Raw genomic sequence first — 15,536 nt, forward strand, 5'->3', positions numbered from 1 at the left:
GGTTCACCTCCACCTGATTTGGCAAGCAGAGGTCCCAGCAGTCAGTGAGTGTCTGGGCAGAACAATGGACAGCAGTGGAAGCTGCCACTGATTGAAACGGCACCTCCATTCCCCTGAAAGCTTCTGGCTCTTCAATCCCAGCAAGAGAGTTTGCTCACTCACCTGCATGTACTTGCAGATACAGGGCACCAATATAGGGTCAAAAAATGACCATTAAAATGGCAACAGTTGACTTTGGAAGGAAAGCAGGGGGGAAAGGGTCGAGCAGCGCCCTGCAGCACGTGGGTAGGAAATGATCCGCGGCATCGCCTCCAGCACAGCCCCTTCCCAAAGTCCTGTGGGGCCTGAGCCGTGCATCAGACACAGCCCTAACCCAGCCTCCTCCTTTTTTATGGAGATAACTAGCAAATGCTTATTAGGACTATTAGGAGCTTGATGTGAATTTGCTGGATCTTTTCCAAGAACTATAAATACCCGATCTATTTTGCTTTATTCAGTTCTTTTTGTTTTGCTGATATGATACTAGTTAAGGTTAATGGGGTTTGCTTTAATATTAGACACAGGATCACTTAACTACCTTTAATGAACACTGGAGTCAATGCATTGTGGAGTAATTCACACAGACATTGCCTCAGGTAAATCAACTGGAAAAATGTAAGCCAGTCAAATAAATAAATCTGACCGGCTGTAAATGTGCCAAATTTTACACCAAAATATATTTGAAAGCCAATGACTTAGGCACATCTAGGATATTAAAATGGAGGGTTTGGAGTCTGTTTCTTTTCAATTGCTTTTCCTTTTTTAATGTTCCCTGCACATCCCTCCTGTGCTGAAACCAAACTGAGATTGCAAGAAAAATTATTTTCACAAGTGTTTCTAATAGAAGCGAGGGCTCTACAGCTTGGTGTCTTGTTTTTTCATTTGGAAAAAGCCTTTTTTTATACTGGCTATCTCAACACAGGAGAGTGAGAGACAAAGAGGAGAACAGAGAGTGGAAGAAGGAAAATGGAAAGAGAAAAAAATGAAGGAGAGGAAAAAAGAAATGGAGAATGACTGAGTGAAATAAAAAGTAAGAAAGAAAGAAACAGAGAGCAAATAATTTTATCTGTATTGGAGAAAATTATGACAGTGAAATTTTAGACAGGGAAATACACTGCTGTCCAGAAATAAGAACCAGAGGAACCCAAACAACTCAGTGAAGTTCGGGGTTTGCTTACTTCATCCTAGTGCAAAACTAAAACTATGCTAACATTAAAAGTGTTCTTACCTTGTAACACTGAAATAGAGAGTGGGGTACAGAGCAAAAACACACAAATGTTCTTTGAAGGAAGGCAGGCAATATCCCTAAGTACTGAATTCTCATAGAAGCGGGCAATATTTCAGCAATAAGGAATGACAGGGGGTTCATTATCAGTTATTAATGTTTGCCTAAATGGAGCATAAGGCCCAGGCCTTCAGGGGAGTGCAGAGCTCCCAGCATCACTTAATTACTGCCTCTTCTGAACCCAGCAATGCCAAGCTCCAGTGCAAAGCTGTGTGGCCTGTGTTATACGAGAGTAATTCTGTCTGGCTATGAAAGGGAAAAATAATGCGTGTGTGAGGGCTGTTGCACAGGTGACAGGAGTTAATCACTTTTCCCCCCAGATAAACTCCAGGCAATACAAGGAATTTGGCTGTAACCATCACCTCAACTTGCAAACCCTTCAACCCAGGCCATGACTTTTCAGACATTGCACTACACCAGCATCTGGTCTGTGTAGCACAGACTGGAGAAAACTTCTAGCAGAAAAGAAAGACCTTTTTATTTTCACTCTGCAAAAGGCTGAAAAGAGGTGTTGCTCTTTCTGGAATAGGCCCTTTTATTTCTTTATTCCACCAAATGTTTCAGTGCAGGATGTGCTGCCCTTGGGGAAGGGGCTGCAGGGAGTCAAGGAAGATGAGTGGGCAGGATTTGTTGTCTTCTGAAGCTGTTGCTACAGAGGTGGCACAGCAGGGATAAAAAAAGGCCATATAGTCTTTACTGCTGCTTTAGGAAAGACTGTGGCATCAGGTAAGGAAGCAGACAAGGAGGGAGCAGCTGAGGCTGCACTTGGGCAGAAGCCTTGACTTTAACTCCTGTTCAACAACAAATCCAGTGCACTATGATTGCAGACAAGAAAAATCATGGAAGGCAGACTGTTAACAATAAAGCACGAATAATTATGGGATCAAATAAACTTCTATTAACAATTTGTCCTATTTATTTGTTTATATTCTATCTACAGAAAATGTGATGCTGGACTGAGGATGGCTTAGAACAACCTTCTGGCAAGAAGACAGCTACAAAGCACAAAATACAAAAAATGAACTCAGAAAAAAACAAGAAAAAAACAAGAAAAAAACAGCGTTTTCTTGGCATCAACAAGAAGCTCTTTATTTTTCCTCAAGTTTTCTTTTCTAAAAAAAATGGAACTAAGACATTTGCAGAAATGAGACAAACTTTCTCTTCAGGTGACAATATTCAAGCAAGCATGTTGTTTTATTGAATTTAAAAGGAAAGAAAAGACAGATTTGGAATGGGATACAGTATGAGGAGAACTGAGAAACTGTGAACTTTCAAGGAAAAAACCTCCTTAAAACTGTGAACTGAGAAATTGATGGAAATACCATTTAAGCCCCTGATTACACTCTGTGTGTTCTTAAGGAGACATCATCATCTTTGCTAACTCAACAGTACTTAGGGAATGGTTTACAACATATCTTTTATTGTAATCTTTTAAGAAAAAAAAAAAAACAGAAATATTTAATTAGCTGTGACTTTACCATTACTGTTCAGATGTCTTCCTGCACCTTCTTTTTCTAGACAGCGCAGATGTATTTGCAGCCAAGAGTCAAGGGCAGAAAAGATTTCTTTCCCCAATAATCTTTTGATTTGCCACACCCAATAAAATCCTTGTAGGGAAAAAGAATCAACACAACCACCATCTCCCAATCAATACCTAAAGCCTAACAGACAGTAATTATCAAAATAAGGAGGAAATCCCATATTGGGCTATGTACCTACCTATTAATCAAAACGACAGAAATTATCTGCAGCATTGCTTTTCTAAAATAAGACAAAAGATGCCTCCTTGGGTTACACTTTGAACAGGCTATAATCAAAAGAAAGAGAACCGAGACTAACTAAGCCCCAGGAAGCCGCATTGTCCCTTTAACCCGCAGTATTCCCCATCTCCCATTAGTACTTAACATTTTTCACTATGTTGTGACTGCTATTATTTCATTTAACACTGGTTAATCTGTATCTGAGGTACATGGAAACCCTCTAGATGATAAGATTGGACAGGTTCCAGTGTTGGCAGTTTTCGAGCGTGCACACACTCGTGTGTTTTGATCCTTCCAGGAGCTCCCTGCTATTTGGCCTGCCTGCCAATTCGTTCTTGGATCAGCCTCTCGCTCAGCTCCCAGAGGGCGGCGGCCGTGGCATCGCCCTGCGCCTCCTGCGAGGGCAGGCAGCGGCAGCAGTTGTTGAAGTACATCCCGCCCAGGCCCTCCAGCTCCGCCGCCGTGGCACAGTACACAGTCGTGGCAGCTCCTTGTTGCTGGAATTTTCAAAAAAAAAAAAAAAAAAAAAAAAAAAAAAGAAGAGAGAGAGATAAAATAAGCAAAACTGTATAAATATATAGAGAGATATTTTATCGTTTATTATTATCGTTGCAATTTCGACCGCAGCCCTTTGAAGCTGCGTCTCGTGCAAGCACTGGGAAAGCACCGTGGCTGGCAGGGTAACCTGCCTGGTGACAAGGCTGCAGCCCTGCTGAAGGCACTGCCTGCCTCCTGGACACTTATTTACAAACCACTTCAATGAGCACTTTTTACTTTTCCTTCCCTCTTAGAGCTAAAGAAAGGAAAAAGAGAATCCTGAAGCACAGCCCCATGCTCAGGTTTTTTGCCCCTTTTCGTTAAAAAACCTGGATTGGTGGCAGGGGCTGCCCAGGTGGTGTTTGACACCAGAATAGTTAAGCCAGGTTTAAAAGCAGCACCTCAAAACTCCCCTTTGCACCACAGAAATCACTGACCATATGCCTGGGCACCCCCACTGCCCAGTCCCGACCTGCAACACAGCCTGATAGATGGATTTGGTTTGTTTGGGTTTTCTAAACCTCTTGTGCAAAATTAACCTGGGCACTCCAATTAAGACCTATCATGTAAAGTGCAGTCGGGATTGGTGCCAAACCTGCCCATGGATCTTGGATCAACAGTCTCCCCATGGCAGTTGTCACGGCTGCCGTGTGAGAGCGTTCGTCTGCTGCAGGCAGAGACAGGGGCTGGTTCTGCAGAGACACGAGGCTTTCCAATGGAGTTTTGTTCTGTAACAACCATTTCTCATGTCTTATAATGCTTTAAGAAATGGAGTGGGTAGATTAGAGGTTTTTGTGGATCAGAAGGGATTTTTTTATTTTTATTGCTTTCTCCTTTTTTTTTCCTTTCCCTTTCCCTTTTTTTTTTTTAGTTAAATACCAAGTGAACTTATGTTTGAACAGGAAGAATGGGTTTCTCTGAATTTCCCCAACAGAAACCTGCAGATGGAGGCCACAGGGTTGGGGCAAGCACCCTGGCACGGGTGATGGGCTATTCCCGGGCACAGACTAAAAGCACAGTGCCAGAACAGCTGGAGAGAGGGCAAGAAGCTGTTTTGCTTTGTAAACTATAATTAAAAATAATAGGTGAGAGCGCATTAGCAAAACACAACACTAATTTAAAACCAATAGAGTTTATCTGGCATCTTATGATTATTTATGTACATCTTAGTCCTTTCTGTGGTAACTAATTATGAGCTGATAAGAATCAGAATAAAGAGGCTGCCAAGTGCAATTGAAAAAGTAAATGAAGAGAAATTAGTTGTTGCCGCATTAAGATAATTTAATGGGAAAAGAGAACAGGCTTCAACCTCTCGTGATTTTCTTCCACTCCTCTTTTATTTGGCTTTTCATTGTCACAACCAAGGAAACTCAGGGTGCTGCTAGGGGGTCAACCTGCAGAAGACCTCTACTTTGCATTCTCATCCTTCAAGGACAGGAAGCAGTTTTAAAAGCCCCAGTTCTCCTTATTTGAGGCATCTCAACTTTGTAGCAGCAAAGAAGCGCATATTTGTTTGCAAGACATGCATTTTCCTCAGCAGATGGGATTAAACTGGTAATGATGACTCCACACCTTAGAAATGATCTCCCATCACAAGGTAAACCACAACTGTCTGTATTAAGTATTTTGAAAGGCATATATTTATCAAGAGACCAAAATATTTTTAAAGTTAGTATAATACATAGTAATCCTCTTATTAAACCAGTATCTTTTTTAAAAAAAGAGAAAGTATCTTAAAGTTGGTAGCCGAAACGGAAGAGAGTTCTACTAAAAATAATATTAATAGAGAACAATAAAATTTCTATGCTCATTTCAACTATCCTATAAAGTTCCACAGTACAGTATTCAGCTGTTTAGAATGTCTCAAAGCCCCTAAAGAGTATTATTAGCTTTTTGCAAGCAATTCAACTGGACTTTCATTAGAAAGGTAAAATTAAACTAAATTGCTCAATGCAGAGTGAGAGCCCTCAAGCTATTGCTGAAAAGCATCTGTCCAGCCAAGCTAAACTCAGCCTATCTCTTAATAGAATTTAGCTAATTCATAAAATGGAAGTTTATCAGAGCCAGTTTAAAATCCAACCCAAACAATAATTTATCTTTTCAAATGAGTCAAATTTGACGAAGTTTAAGCAAAATTCTCAGCAGGCAGAAAAACGTCCCAGAGCACAACAGCAGTGCTTTATACCTTGAGCATTGACACAAGCTAGACTCCAGAAGAAAATAGTTTTCCCTGTGTGAGCATAGGATATTTACTTTAAGTGATAAAAGATTATGTGGCTGGAAGCCCAAAGCACTTTATCTTGCGATGCCTCCAGTGTTTTGCTGAGAACTGGATGTAAGCAACGTGCCATTTGATTTTTGGCTGTGTGTATCCTTACTTCTTTCTAAATGTTTCAATCATGTTGGCTGTTTTGGAAGAAGAAAATTCAATGGTTCTATCATTGAAAGAAAAGTACCTTTCTTATTACTTAAGAGAAATGCAGTCGTATTTATCCCTTCAATGATAGAGGGTAAAGCTTTAGTATCTCACAACACTAGACAAACATGAATTCATCAAGCCTAGGAGAATTTGTCAGACAGCAAACTACATAACAGAAGGTAAATCCCAGATTCTCAGAGCCATGTAAGCATTCACTTTGCTGAATGTGAGCTGGTTGCATTCAGACACTTGAGGATCTGCCTAAGTGACTTGTCCAAGGACAAAGGGGAGTGAGCATCACAGGAATCAAATCCCACTTTGGGCTGGGAGGGGTATCAAGAGGTCTCCAGCCCAACCTCCTGCCCAAAGTGGGATGCCTAGGAGCCTCATATATGCCATGCTGAATGGGAAGGTCCCCAAGGGATAAATCCCTCCTTTACGTCTATGACTCCGATCCCACAAACCTCTGCAAGGAGCCAGAGCTGCAGATAAGTGCAAACTGCCTGCACTGCTAGCCAGAAACAGCTCTGTTTCTCAGCAAATATTGTTTATCCCTTATGAACACAGTGCTTTGAATGACATCTTTATATGCTGGGCCTTATGACAGTTTAGTAACAAGTTTTAATTTTTTACTCATCAGCTTTCCTGTTCACATATCATCAGCATACAACAGCAGAGGATGTTAGGGAATCTAATTAGTAAACAATTCCATACTGCTGATACAAGATGAAACATTCTTAAACCAATAAAAAGAGCACTTTAATCACTGTTGAATGACTTTCAATGCCAAGCGGTTTGTGCCATGTCAGAACATAATTTGAAGAAGATTAGAGTACTATATAAAAGAATTAATGTTAACAACTTCGTTAAAAAATGTCTTAAACAATGAGCTTGTCAGTTGTCACAGACTCTCCCTGATCCATTGTGATTAAGGCCCCCCCTCCCAACAATTTCAGCTGATAAACAATGCTAAAAGCGTCAGGCAACCTAAACATTTTTTTCCACAGGTCCATCAGTTGTACAGGGTGCTAATCACCAGAGCTGGGGTCAGCCTTCTTTAACCTGCAACAAAGGCAGTGGGTTGCAATAATGAATACACAGCATAAAGAATTTGTGAGAAGCCCAACTGAATCTTTAATCATGCCTCAATGCCATTTCCGATCCAGTCAAACATTTGAAAGCTGCTGGGCAAGCACCACGCTATCAATCTTTCCAGCACACGTAAAATTACCCGGGAATCTTGTTTTGGATTAAGTTGAAGAGTGTCTTAGTAATAAGGGTTCATCATTCTCTTCCGCAAATCATTTGTCAGTTTTGTAATACAATCTTCCTCTGCAGCAGGGTGGGATTTATACAGCAGTTGCTGTTTATTTATAGTTGAGGCTCAAAGATCTAAATTATCCACCCTTCTAAAATCCTTTGTTGAGTTGAAAATCCTAAGTAGCTACTAGTTCATAGGCATTTATTTCATAACTGCTAGCAGTCAATTTGTAACTGAAGGCACTGAATGCAAATTAATATTGAATACAGTAAAAGAAAAGGGGTTCTTGAGATACAGCACATGGTAAAACCCTCATTAATATATGTAATGCATCCGTTAGAATTCTGAGATACCATTTATGTTCCTGATAAGAAACCATATTACATAGTTAATGTTTAGTTTTTAGATTTGTCTACCTTCAAATGCATGTTTATTTTCTAAAATTAGACTTTTGTTCTGAAGCAAGTTTACATTCCAAGCATTTAAATAATAGAAACAAAGCCATAACTTATCTGTATATTTATCAACTATGAATGAATAGGATCCACTCTAAACTCTGTTAGGAGCACACAGCACTCAACATTGTCTGCCAGGGAGATGGGATCAGCTTATTTGAAAAGGAGGGGTTTATTTTCTTATGAAAAATTAAGGATAAAGGCCAGTTATCTTCGTAGCCTGAGGTTAAGCTCAGCACAGAGCATTTTAAAAGATGGCCACTGGAAAGAGGTGAATTCAAAATGACATGAGAGTATTTGTGACAAGGGCCAGATTCAAAGCAAGCAGCTCAAGTAAAATAAAAAGGCAAGTCCTTAAAACTCTTCAGGCTGTTCCTGTTATTCATATCAGGACTATTAGACAAAGCCAACACATCCTTTACAGTAAAATATCAGATCCACACAAAGGCACTGTGAGCATACCATTTACAGCCAAACAACTCATTATACAGCAGTGTGAGGTAGAAACATAGAGTCATTAAGGTTGGGGAAGATCATCGAGTTCAACCACTGACCTAACCTAGCAACAACGGCAGTATGAACATATTCCAGATATGAAACCAATGGGGTGTCCCATACCTTCTCTGTGCCCCTGATAAGCACCCTGAAGAGTTCATTCTGATAGAGGAAAATACTCCTCACCAGCTGGCTTCAGCAGTGGCCATTTCCTGATTTGATGCAAAACAGAAAACCTCCTTGGAATAACAAAATTATACAGAATCTGTTTCCACAATGATCGATTGCAAATTATCCAAACCAAACCCTAAAGTGACAGCTGCAGTTTTACATTCCTCGAGCCTCATCTCCACCTGGTGGGAATTAGCACGGGTTTGCTGCCTTCTCAGAGGCTCCACAGACTGGAGCAGTGGCTGAGGTTGTTGTGAGCCTGATGCTTGGGGTGGGCACTGTGGGGTTTGTGCTGCCTGGGGGCAGCTGGGAGACAACTACCCTCAGAACAGATTTGTCTCCTTCTGGTATTGCTAGCAAACCCCAGCTGGGATTGAGGTGCAGAGCTTTCTCAAACTATACTTATTCCTTTCTCTGTAATTTGAATTGGTAATTTTTTTCCCATCAAGCCCAAGTTCTCGTGAACAACATGGAGCACAAGGACCACTTCTGAAAAACACTAGCACGTCTAAAATCCTCATGTCCTCATTCAACCTCCAGGATTCCTCAGTATCCAAAGTGTTTTTAGGAGCAATATTAAGAGCTGTTTGGTGATATCACCCATGGCTGAGGCCAGTTGTAGCTGAGGGAGCTACTTCTCAGTGTCAGGCATTACTCTGCTCCTTTTCCTACTGGGATAAGTCAGAGCTGTGAGGAACAGTCACTTTTCCAACAATGCAGTGAACAAGTTTTAGTCTCGCCTGTGAGATGACAGGAGAACTGTTCAGTTCCTGCTGCAGTCCTCTTACTCAGAGCAATCCCAGATGCACAGTTATCTTATGAATAATGCTCAGAATATGTGTATTAATGTCCTGTAGGAAAACAGGATTCCTTGATTGCTTTTTCAGCAAGGAAATATGAAATTGAGACCTGCCTTTGCTATTTTGGGAGAGTGTGAAACTGAAATCATATCTGCAGCTAAAAAATAAAACTTTGGAGCTGCCAAATATGATCTAAACCCCAAATTGGGCTCAGTTGACTTCAGGTCCTATTTCCACTGAAGTGCCAGCAGGAAAATGTGACCTGAACTGACACTGTATGTACCGAACCACATCTAAACCAGAGGTGCTCAACCACCTCCCCTGCCCCCATCACCACAGTTGAACCAGCAAAGCATCTCTTAGGAGACAATACAACGGATAAACCAAAACCTATAAGGTCTGCTTTTTTCCTTCTGATGTATTCCTTTTTCAACTAATTCCCAACTACAAAGACTCAAAACTCCATCAGCTTCTCTACTTGCAAAGCATAGTTGGTTTCAAGCTGTAACTTTTCTTAGTGTCATTAAGACCCTTACACATTTACAGTATTCTTTACATACATTATAGGAGATAAGTGTGCTATGTTCTTTGAGTAAGGAAACTGCAGTAGTTCACGAAAGAGGATTTGTTTTCAACTGCTGAGGCATTAAGACCTAGTGATTATTTCAACTATTCAGTATATGCAGCTATATTTAACTTACATTCTGGGTTTTAACTTTGCGAAAGAAATCGTGTCCATTGTAATAAATGTATTTTGATAATGCACCATGTTGTTTGTGTTATGCAACCCCCCGTATGTTCTCAATTACAGCAATGATAGCACTTGAAAACTTCCAACCTCCAACATCCGGTATCAAACAGATTGTCTGCAATCATTGCACAGGAGAAAAAAAAATACAATACAGGACATGAAGTCAGGAGAACTGGGTTGTTTTCCTCTTTTTGACTCTTCCTTCCCTAGTGAGCTTGGACAAGTCACTTCAACTCCACGTACCTCACTTTTCCCAGCTATAAAATGGGGAGAGTACTCTTATTTACCCACCTCACAGGGGTGTTGTGAGGAGTTGTTCAGATTTATGGAGTGCTTTCACACTTAATTTGGAAAAGCACTGTGTAAGTATAAAGCATTATATTATATACCATTGTTAAAATGTGTAGAAGATGTAGAACAAGGTTGGCAAAATAGCTGACAAAAATGTAATTATCTTTTAAAATCATGCCTATTTTTCTCTATTGTATAAACTTAATTCTTTAACCTGTGAAGCTGTCTGCTGCTCTGGGTCCTGTTCCAGTGTCTTCCCTCTCACATCCATTTTTGCCCAGCTCACAGAGAACCTGGTAAAACTCTTACTAGCCAAAACAAGAGTGAGTTATTAAAAAATGGATGCTTTAGAGTGAAACAGTCCCTGAAAGGGTGATCCATGCATTCATCTCTCCCACCCTTTGCATATGCTAGGCAGAGCCACCATGGCATACCAGGGGTGGGATTCAGTTGCCTAACATGGATCTTGAGACATCTGAGCTGCCTCAGGATACCCCACGTGCTCCACAGCTGTCCTTCAGAAGGGCACATATATCCCATAGGTCTGGTATTGTATCTGCCAGCCCCTCACAGATATCTCAGCTAAAATCACACAATGGTTAAGACAACACCAGACTGTGCAACTTAAAAGCTTTTGCCACAGCACCTGGAAGGGAGCTGGTTCCCACAGGCAGCACCGTATTTATTTTTTTTCCAGAATCTTATTAAAGTCTACAATCAGCTTCTGAAAAATGTTTCAAGGCTGACACAGAGACATCTTAAGCTCCAAAAACTATAATGAAGCCTGTGGCTTTACCTTGCTCCATTAGCATTTCAGGGCAGGAGCAGCAGCACTCCTCACAGGGCTCTTTATCAACACACCATATTTCCAGGCACATCAGTGCAGCAATTCCTTCTCCAGCCCACTGAACCCCCATTCACACCTGATTTCCACTTTTAAGACATCATTGCTCCACTGAAATGGCAGTTTTGAACACTGCATGCAAATGTCTACGATCTTGTCTTCTCACAGGCTGGTAGGGAGCAGTGCAGCAATGCAGCATTCTTCTGCTCATTTCTAGACTTGGGAAAAATCCCTGAGGAAAATTATTGATTTTCATTTTAGAGTGCAACAGGGTAAGGGTGAGATCAGGTTGAAGAAATGATGCTGCAGCCCACTGCTTGCCCCCTGCCCTGTGTACCAGCACTGGCCAGTGGAGTGAGAAGAAAAGAGCATGTCAGGGATAGTCCCTGGGCACCCCAGCCCTGCTGGGGGCTGCTCACACCTGAGCATCCATGGCAGCTCACCCTCTGTGATGCACATTTATACAAACACGATCACAAACACAAATACTATCACAACTTGTTGGCCACGGTCAAAACGGAAATCCTGTGGAGGATTGGAATTTCTCCTGAAACACTCAACCTGCCAGCTAAAGGTGGATTCTTCCAGGCAAGGGCAATTTAAAGAGTTGAGCAAATAGGTTGTTGAAAATAAACATATCTTGCCAAAAAAGAGAGATTAGATACACTGCTGCAACTAAATCATCAGAACTGGTCTGGCTGGTGTTTGGGCATACACAGACGAGAGTTCATTGAAATCACTTCTGGTTTTAACTTATGCTGAATTGAAATGTTTTATGTTTTTGCTGTACTTTAATTATATATATACTTTATATAAATGTATGTATACATACAGTACTGTATATGCTGTATATATTTATATAGCTTTTTAATACTATTACTGGTCCAGATTTAGGCTTTTTCATATGCAGTATTGCAAAGAATATCATCGCAATGCTGACATTTGGCTTCTTCCTTCATTGCACAGATAATTTTTTAGGCAGAATTTTATTTCAGACATGAGTTAAAAAAAAAAAGCCACACAACACAATGCTTTTTAAGGAAGTGACCTTTTGGGACAGATATTTAACCAGCTGTTTGTTTAGGTTTTAAAGATAAAGACTGTTATTCATCTGTTGATAAACACACACATATGCACATCATACACATACAGACAAACACAGTTCAATAACACAATGCATTGAAAAACCACAGGGTGTTATGATGGGGAAGTATCATGGTAAGAAAGTAACTACTAACTCTGTCTTCCAGAAACTAATTAAGGGAATGTATTTTGCAATAATACAGATCTAGCAAACGGGCCTCTAAAATCTAGGCTTAGAGCTGTAAGCCAGGCACTCCTGTATTATGTATGTGTGATTTTCATAGATAGCCTGCTGTAAAGTGTGCCCTGTTAGTGCATCTTTCAGGCTCAAAGACACTGGTCTTGTTAATATTTCATTTAGTACATACTGTAGAGTCTCATTTATATTACTTCTATAATTAATGGTGATAGCTTAGGCACTGCCTTTACAAGGAGAGATCCCTGTATGTTGGTCGATGGATAATGAGAAACAATAGATATTTCATTCACCAGCAGCTTGTTGCTAGTTAGTAGGAAATAATCGTGTGTACTGTTGCTTTAATTGCCAGGGTAAATAATGCTGCCGCTGTGTTAGTGAACATTTTAAAGCACTTGATGCAAATAGACTAGAAACAAAACACAAAAAAATTACCTTTATTATACCTTAGCATAGGGAGTTAAAAAGGTATGTCTTAAAACATTTGCGTTCTATCATGCAAATATATCTTAATATGCATGTGCTGACTATTCAACTACTGTATTTTAGGAAATACAATTATGCTGCCTTTCTCTTCTCCTATGTAGACTGTAAATAACTGTAGATCTTTCTCTTGTTTTCCCATGTAAATATATGTAAATATTAACAAGCTATGCATGCTGATATTCTAGGCAATTTCAGGTACTTTTATAATCTGAAGGCATGTACTTGAACTGGTTTGTTAAAAAAAAAAAAAATCAACTCTCTCAAATCCTTTAAAGCTCATTAGAAATTAAAGATTTCTTACTAGACTGGTTCCTTCACTCTCAGTTGTTTTTTTTTTTATTTTTCCCTCTGCTTTGCCAGTGCTGTCTCCCAAGACCCATCACCAAGGATGCACATTCCAAGCTGTTTTCTCCAAAGCATGGGGTCCTGTCTCAGGATACGATTCACTTCTCACCCCAGGATGGGCACCATTTAGATTCAACACCATCCCCAGCTATAAATCTCAGCAGAGACTCAGAGAGGGGATGTCTATCCCCTTCTCTCTGACCTCTCCCTCTATTTAATGATCACAGAGTCACAGAACCATAGAATGGTTTATTTTGGAAGGGACCTTAAAGATCCTCTAGCTCTAAAGCCCACACATTCCACTAGGCTAGTTTTGATGTTTTCTATTTCCTTTCCTCAGTCCACAATCCGTCAAGCCAGGATTTAATGCCACAAGTGTCAGGGCTGGGTTTGAGGGCAGATGCAGCCACAGTCAAGAGCAGTCCCCAGGTCTCTGGTTGTGCTGCAGTCCGGCTGCTCACTCAGACGTGCTCCTCTGTTTCAACACGCTCTTTATGTTTCTTTTCCAGCATGCTTATGACTTTGACAGACTGTGAAAATAATTTGATAAATAGCTTGATAAATTTCTCCATCTCCTCCCTTCCGTGCTGTAACACTGCTTGTGGAAGCCTTTCAACTGAAGGAGTGTGAACAAAAAAGAAATTACCAAAAGCTTCTAAATCAAGTCACCTCCTGCATACAGATTTGGAGACAAGGCTTCAGTTTAGCTCTCTTCTTCCTTCTCTTTTTTTGTTCATGCAATAAATGAAGATTACTCTGAGCAAAAAGGTAAGAAGTAAAAAAAGATGCATTTATCCCCCAGTACAGTAAAGGGGAGAGAAAAAAATCCCCTTTCCATTATCTATGAAAACTAAATGCAATGACAACTCTTTAATTGAAAGAAAACAGCTTTCATGTCTGAAGATGGTTTTTTTCCAGAGTAGGCATATGAGAATAAACACATTAATTGACAGGATCTTCATGACTTTTTAAGTTCCTCAAACTTAGCTTGGCGTCTGGGGAAGATCTCTTTCCAGTCCTTGAAGACTCTTTTAAGATGAATGTTTAAAAAGCTGAGCTGACACGGGCATTACGTTCAAGTGCAAGCTGTACTATTCTTTAGTAGCGGGCGTAGAAATGGTTCATAGAATTATTATCTTTCTACAGACAAAACCCATTACCTTCACACTAGGAGGGAAAAGCTAGTTTTTAACTTATATAAAACGGAATCAATTATCAATATCTTTGCATGGTTTCCCAGCTCTGCTGGAGAGCAGTCACAGAGCTAAATACACAGAGCCATTTGGCAAAAGGGCTCCTGCCTTTGCTGGGCTTCTTGTTACACCTTTCATTTAATAAAATCACATCTGTGATTTTAAAATAAGTAGTAATGATTTGTATGCAGGGCTTCCACCCTGAATGTCACAAAGGGAGATGGGAATCACATTTGCAGACTGATCCCTGGGCTTCTGTTACTTTCGACTTCTTCCCAGTAAAAAGTGAACAAGCAAATAAAAAGCAACCAGCGATGCAAAGTCAAACACAGCAGTGAACAGCAGTGCAGGTCAGAGCATCCATAAAGCCTGTTGTCTTTGGTGTGGAAAAAAGTGCTCCTTCAGCAACCCCCGCCATATAATCCTCACCATCCCGCCTCTGAATAATCCTTTTGCTGGCTTTAACAGTGCTTGTTCACAGATGCTCGTGTTTCCAGCGAGGAAAGGAAAGCTGGAAGGTAAGTGGTGGCTTTTCATGGTGAAGTCTACACATGCCCATTGCTTGTAAACTGCAACAAATAGAAATTTTATGTCTTCCAGCAGACAATGTCTAACCTGGTTCAACTCTGTGTTCCTTCAGCAGAGAGATGGACAAGTGCATTAGCAGCCATCCTTAAAAAACTGTGTGCCCAGCTATTTCAATAGCACAGGCAAACTCAGGTGCACACAGGGGTGCAGCATCTGCAAGGTATATAAAACATAATACTCTAGAAGGTGGCAGCGTTGTTTGGGAAGGAAATGTTCATTACTAGACTCTCTTATCTGTTTATCCCATTCATGAGATCTGCTTCTACAAAGCGCATAATGATAAATGGCACATTTGCAAATTATCTTCTGAGTGCTGATGAGAAATCAGCAACCTGCGAGTTACCATGACTTTGAGTGAGTACACTCCACTGCGAGCCTCGTTTGCTGAGATGCCTGCCAAATGAGTGCATTAGGATATTAGGAGTCTAATAAATTGACTAACAAGCATTTGATGAAAAATAGCTGTTCCATCCGTTACAGTTATCATCACCGCCAACAAGGCTACTGGGGTTGGGATTTTGAAGGCACCAGCTGCTG

The 15,536-nt window shown here is 40.6% G+C and overlaps 2 protein-coding genes across 2 annotated transcripts in view; one reads left to right on the plus strand and one right to left on the minus strand.

Moving 5' to 3' along the window:
* Positions 1 to 2,396, plus strand: part of MAF (MAF bZIP transcription factor) — a 184,507-nt gene extending 182,111 nt beyond the window's left edge. Inside the window, exon 3 of the mRNA XM_069026707.1 lies at positions 2,265 to 2,396. The gene's annotated coding sequence lies outside the window, so the exon portion shown is untranslated. The remainder of the gene's footprint in view (positions 1 to 2,264) is intronic.
* Positions 2,397 to 2,499: 103 nt separating this feature from the next.
* The window catches only part of WWOX (WW domain containing oxidoreductase), a 487,168-nt gene continuing 474,131 nt past the window's right edge, over positions 2,500 to 15,536 (minus strand). The window contains exon 9 of the mRNA XM_069026684.1: positions 2,500 to 3,581. Coding sequence (XP_068882785.1) covers positions 3,393 to 3,581 — 189 coding nt within the window. The 3' untranslated portion in view covers positions 2,500 to 3,392. The remainder of the gene's footprint in view (positions 3,582 to 15,536) is intronic.

This window comes from Aphelocoma coerulescens, chromosome 11 (assembly GCF_041296385.1).
Source record: "Aphelocoma coerulescens isolate FSJ_1873_10779 chromosome 11, UR_Acoe_1.0, whole genome shotgun sequence".
Taxonomy (NCBI): Eukaryota; Metazoa; Chordata; class Aves; order Passeriformes; family Corvidae; genus Aphelocoma; species Aphelocoma coerulescens.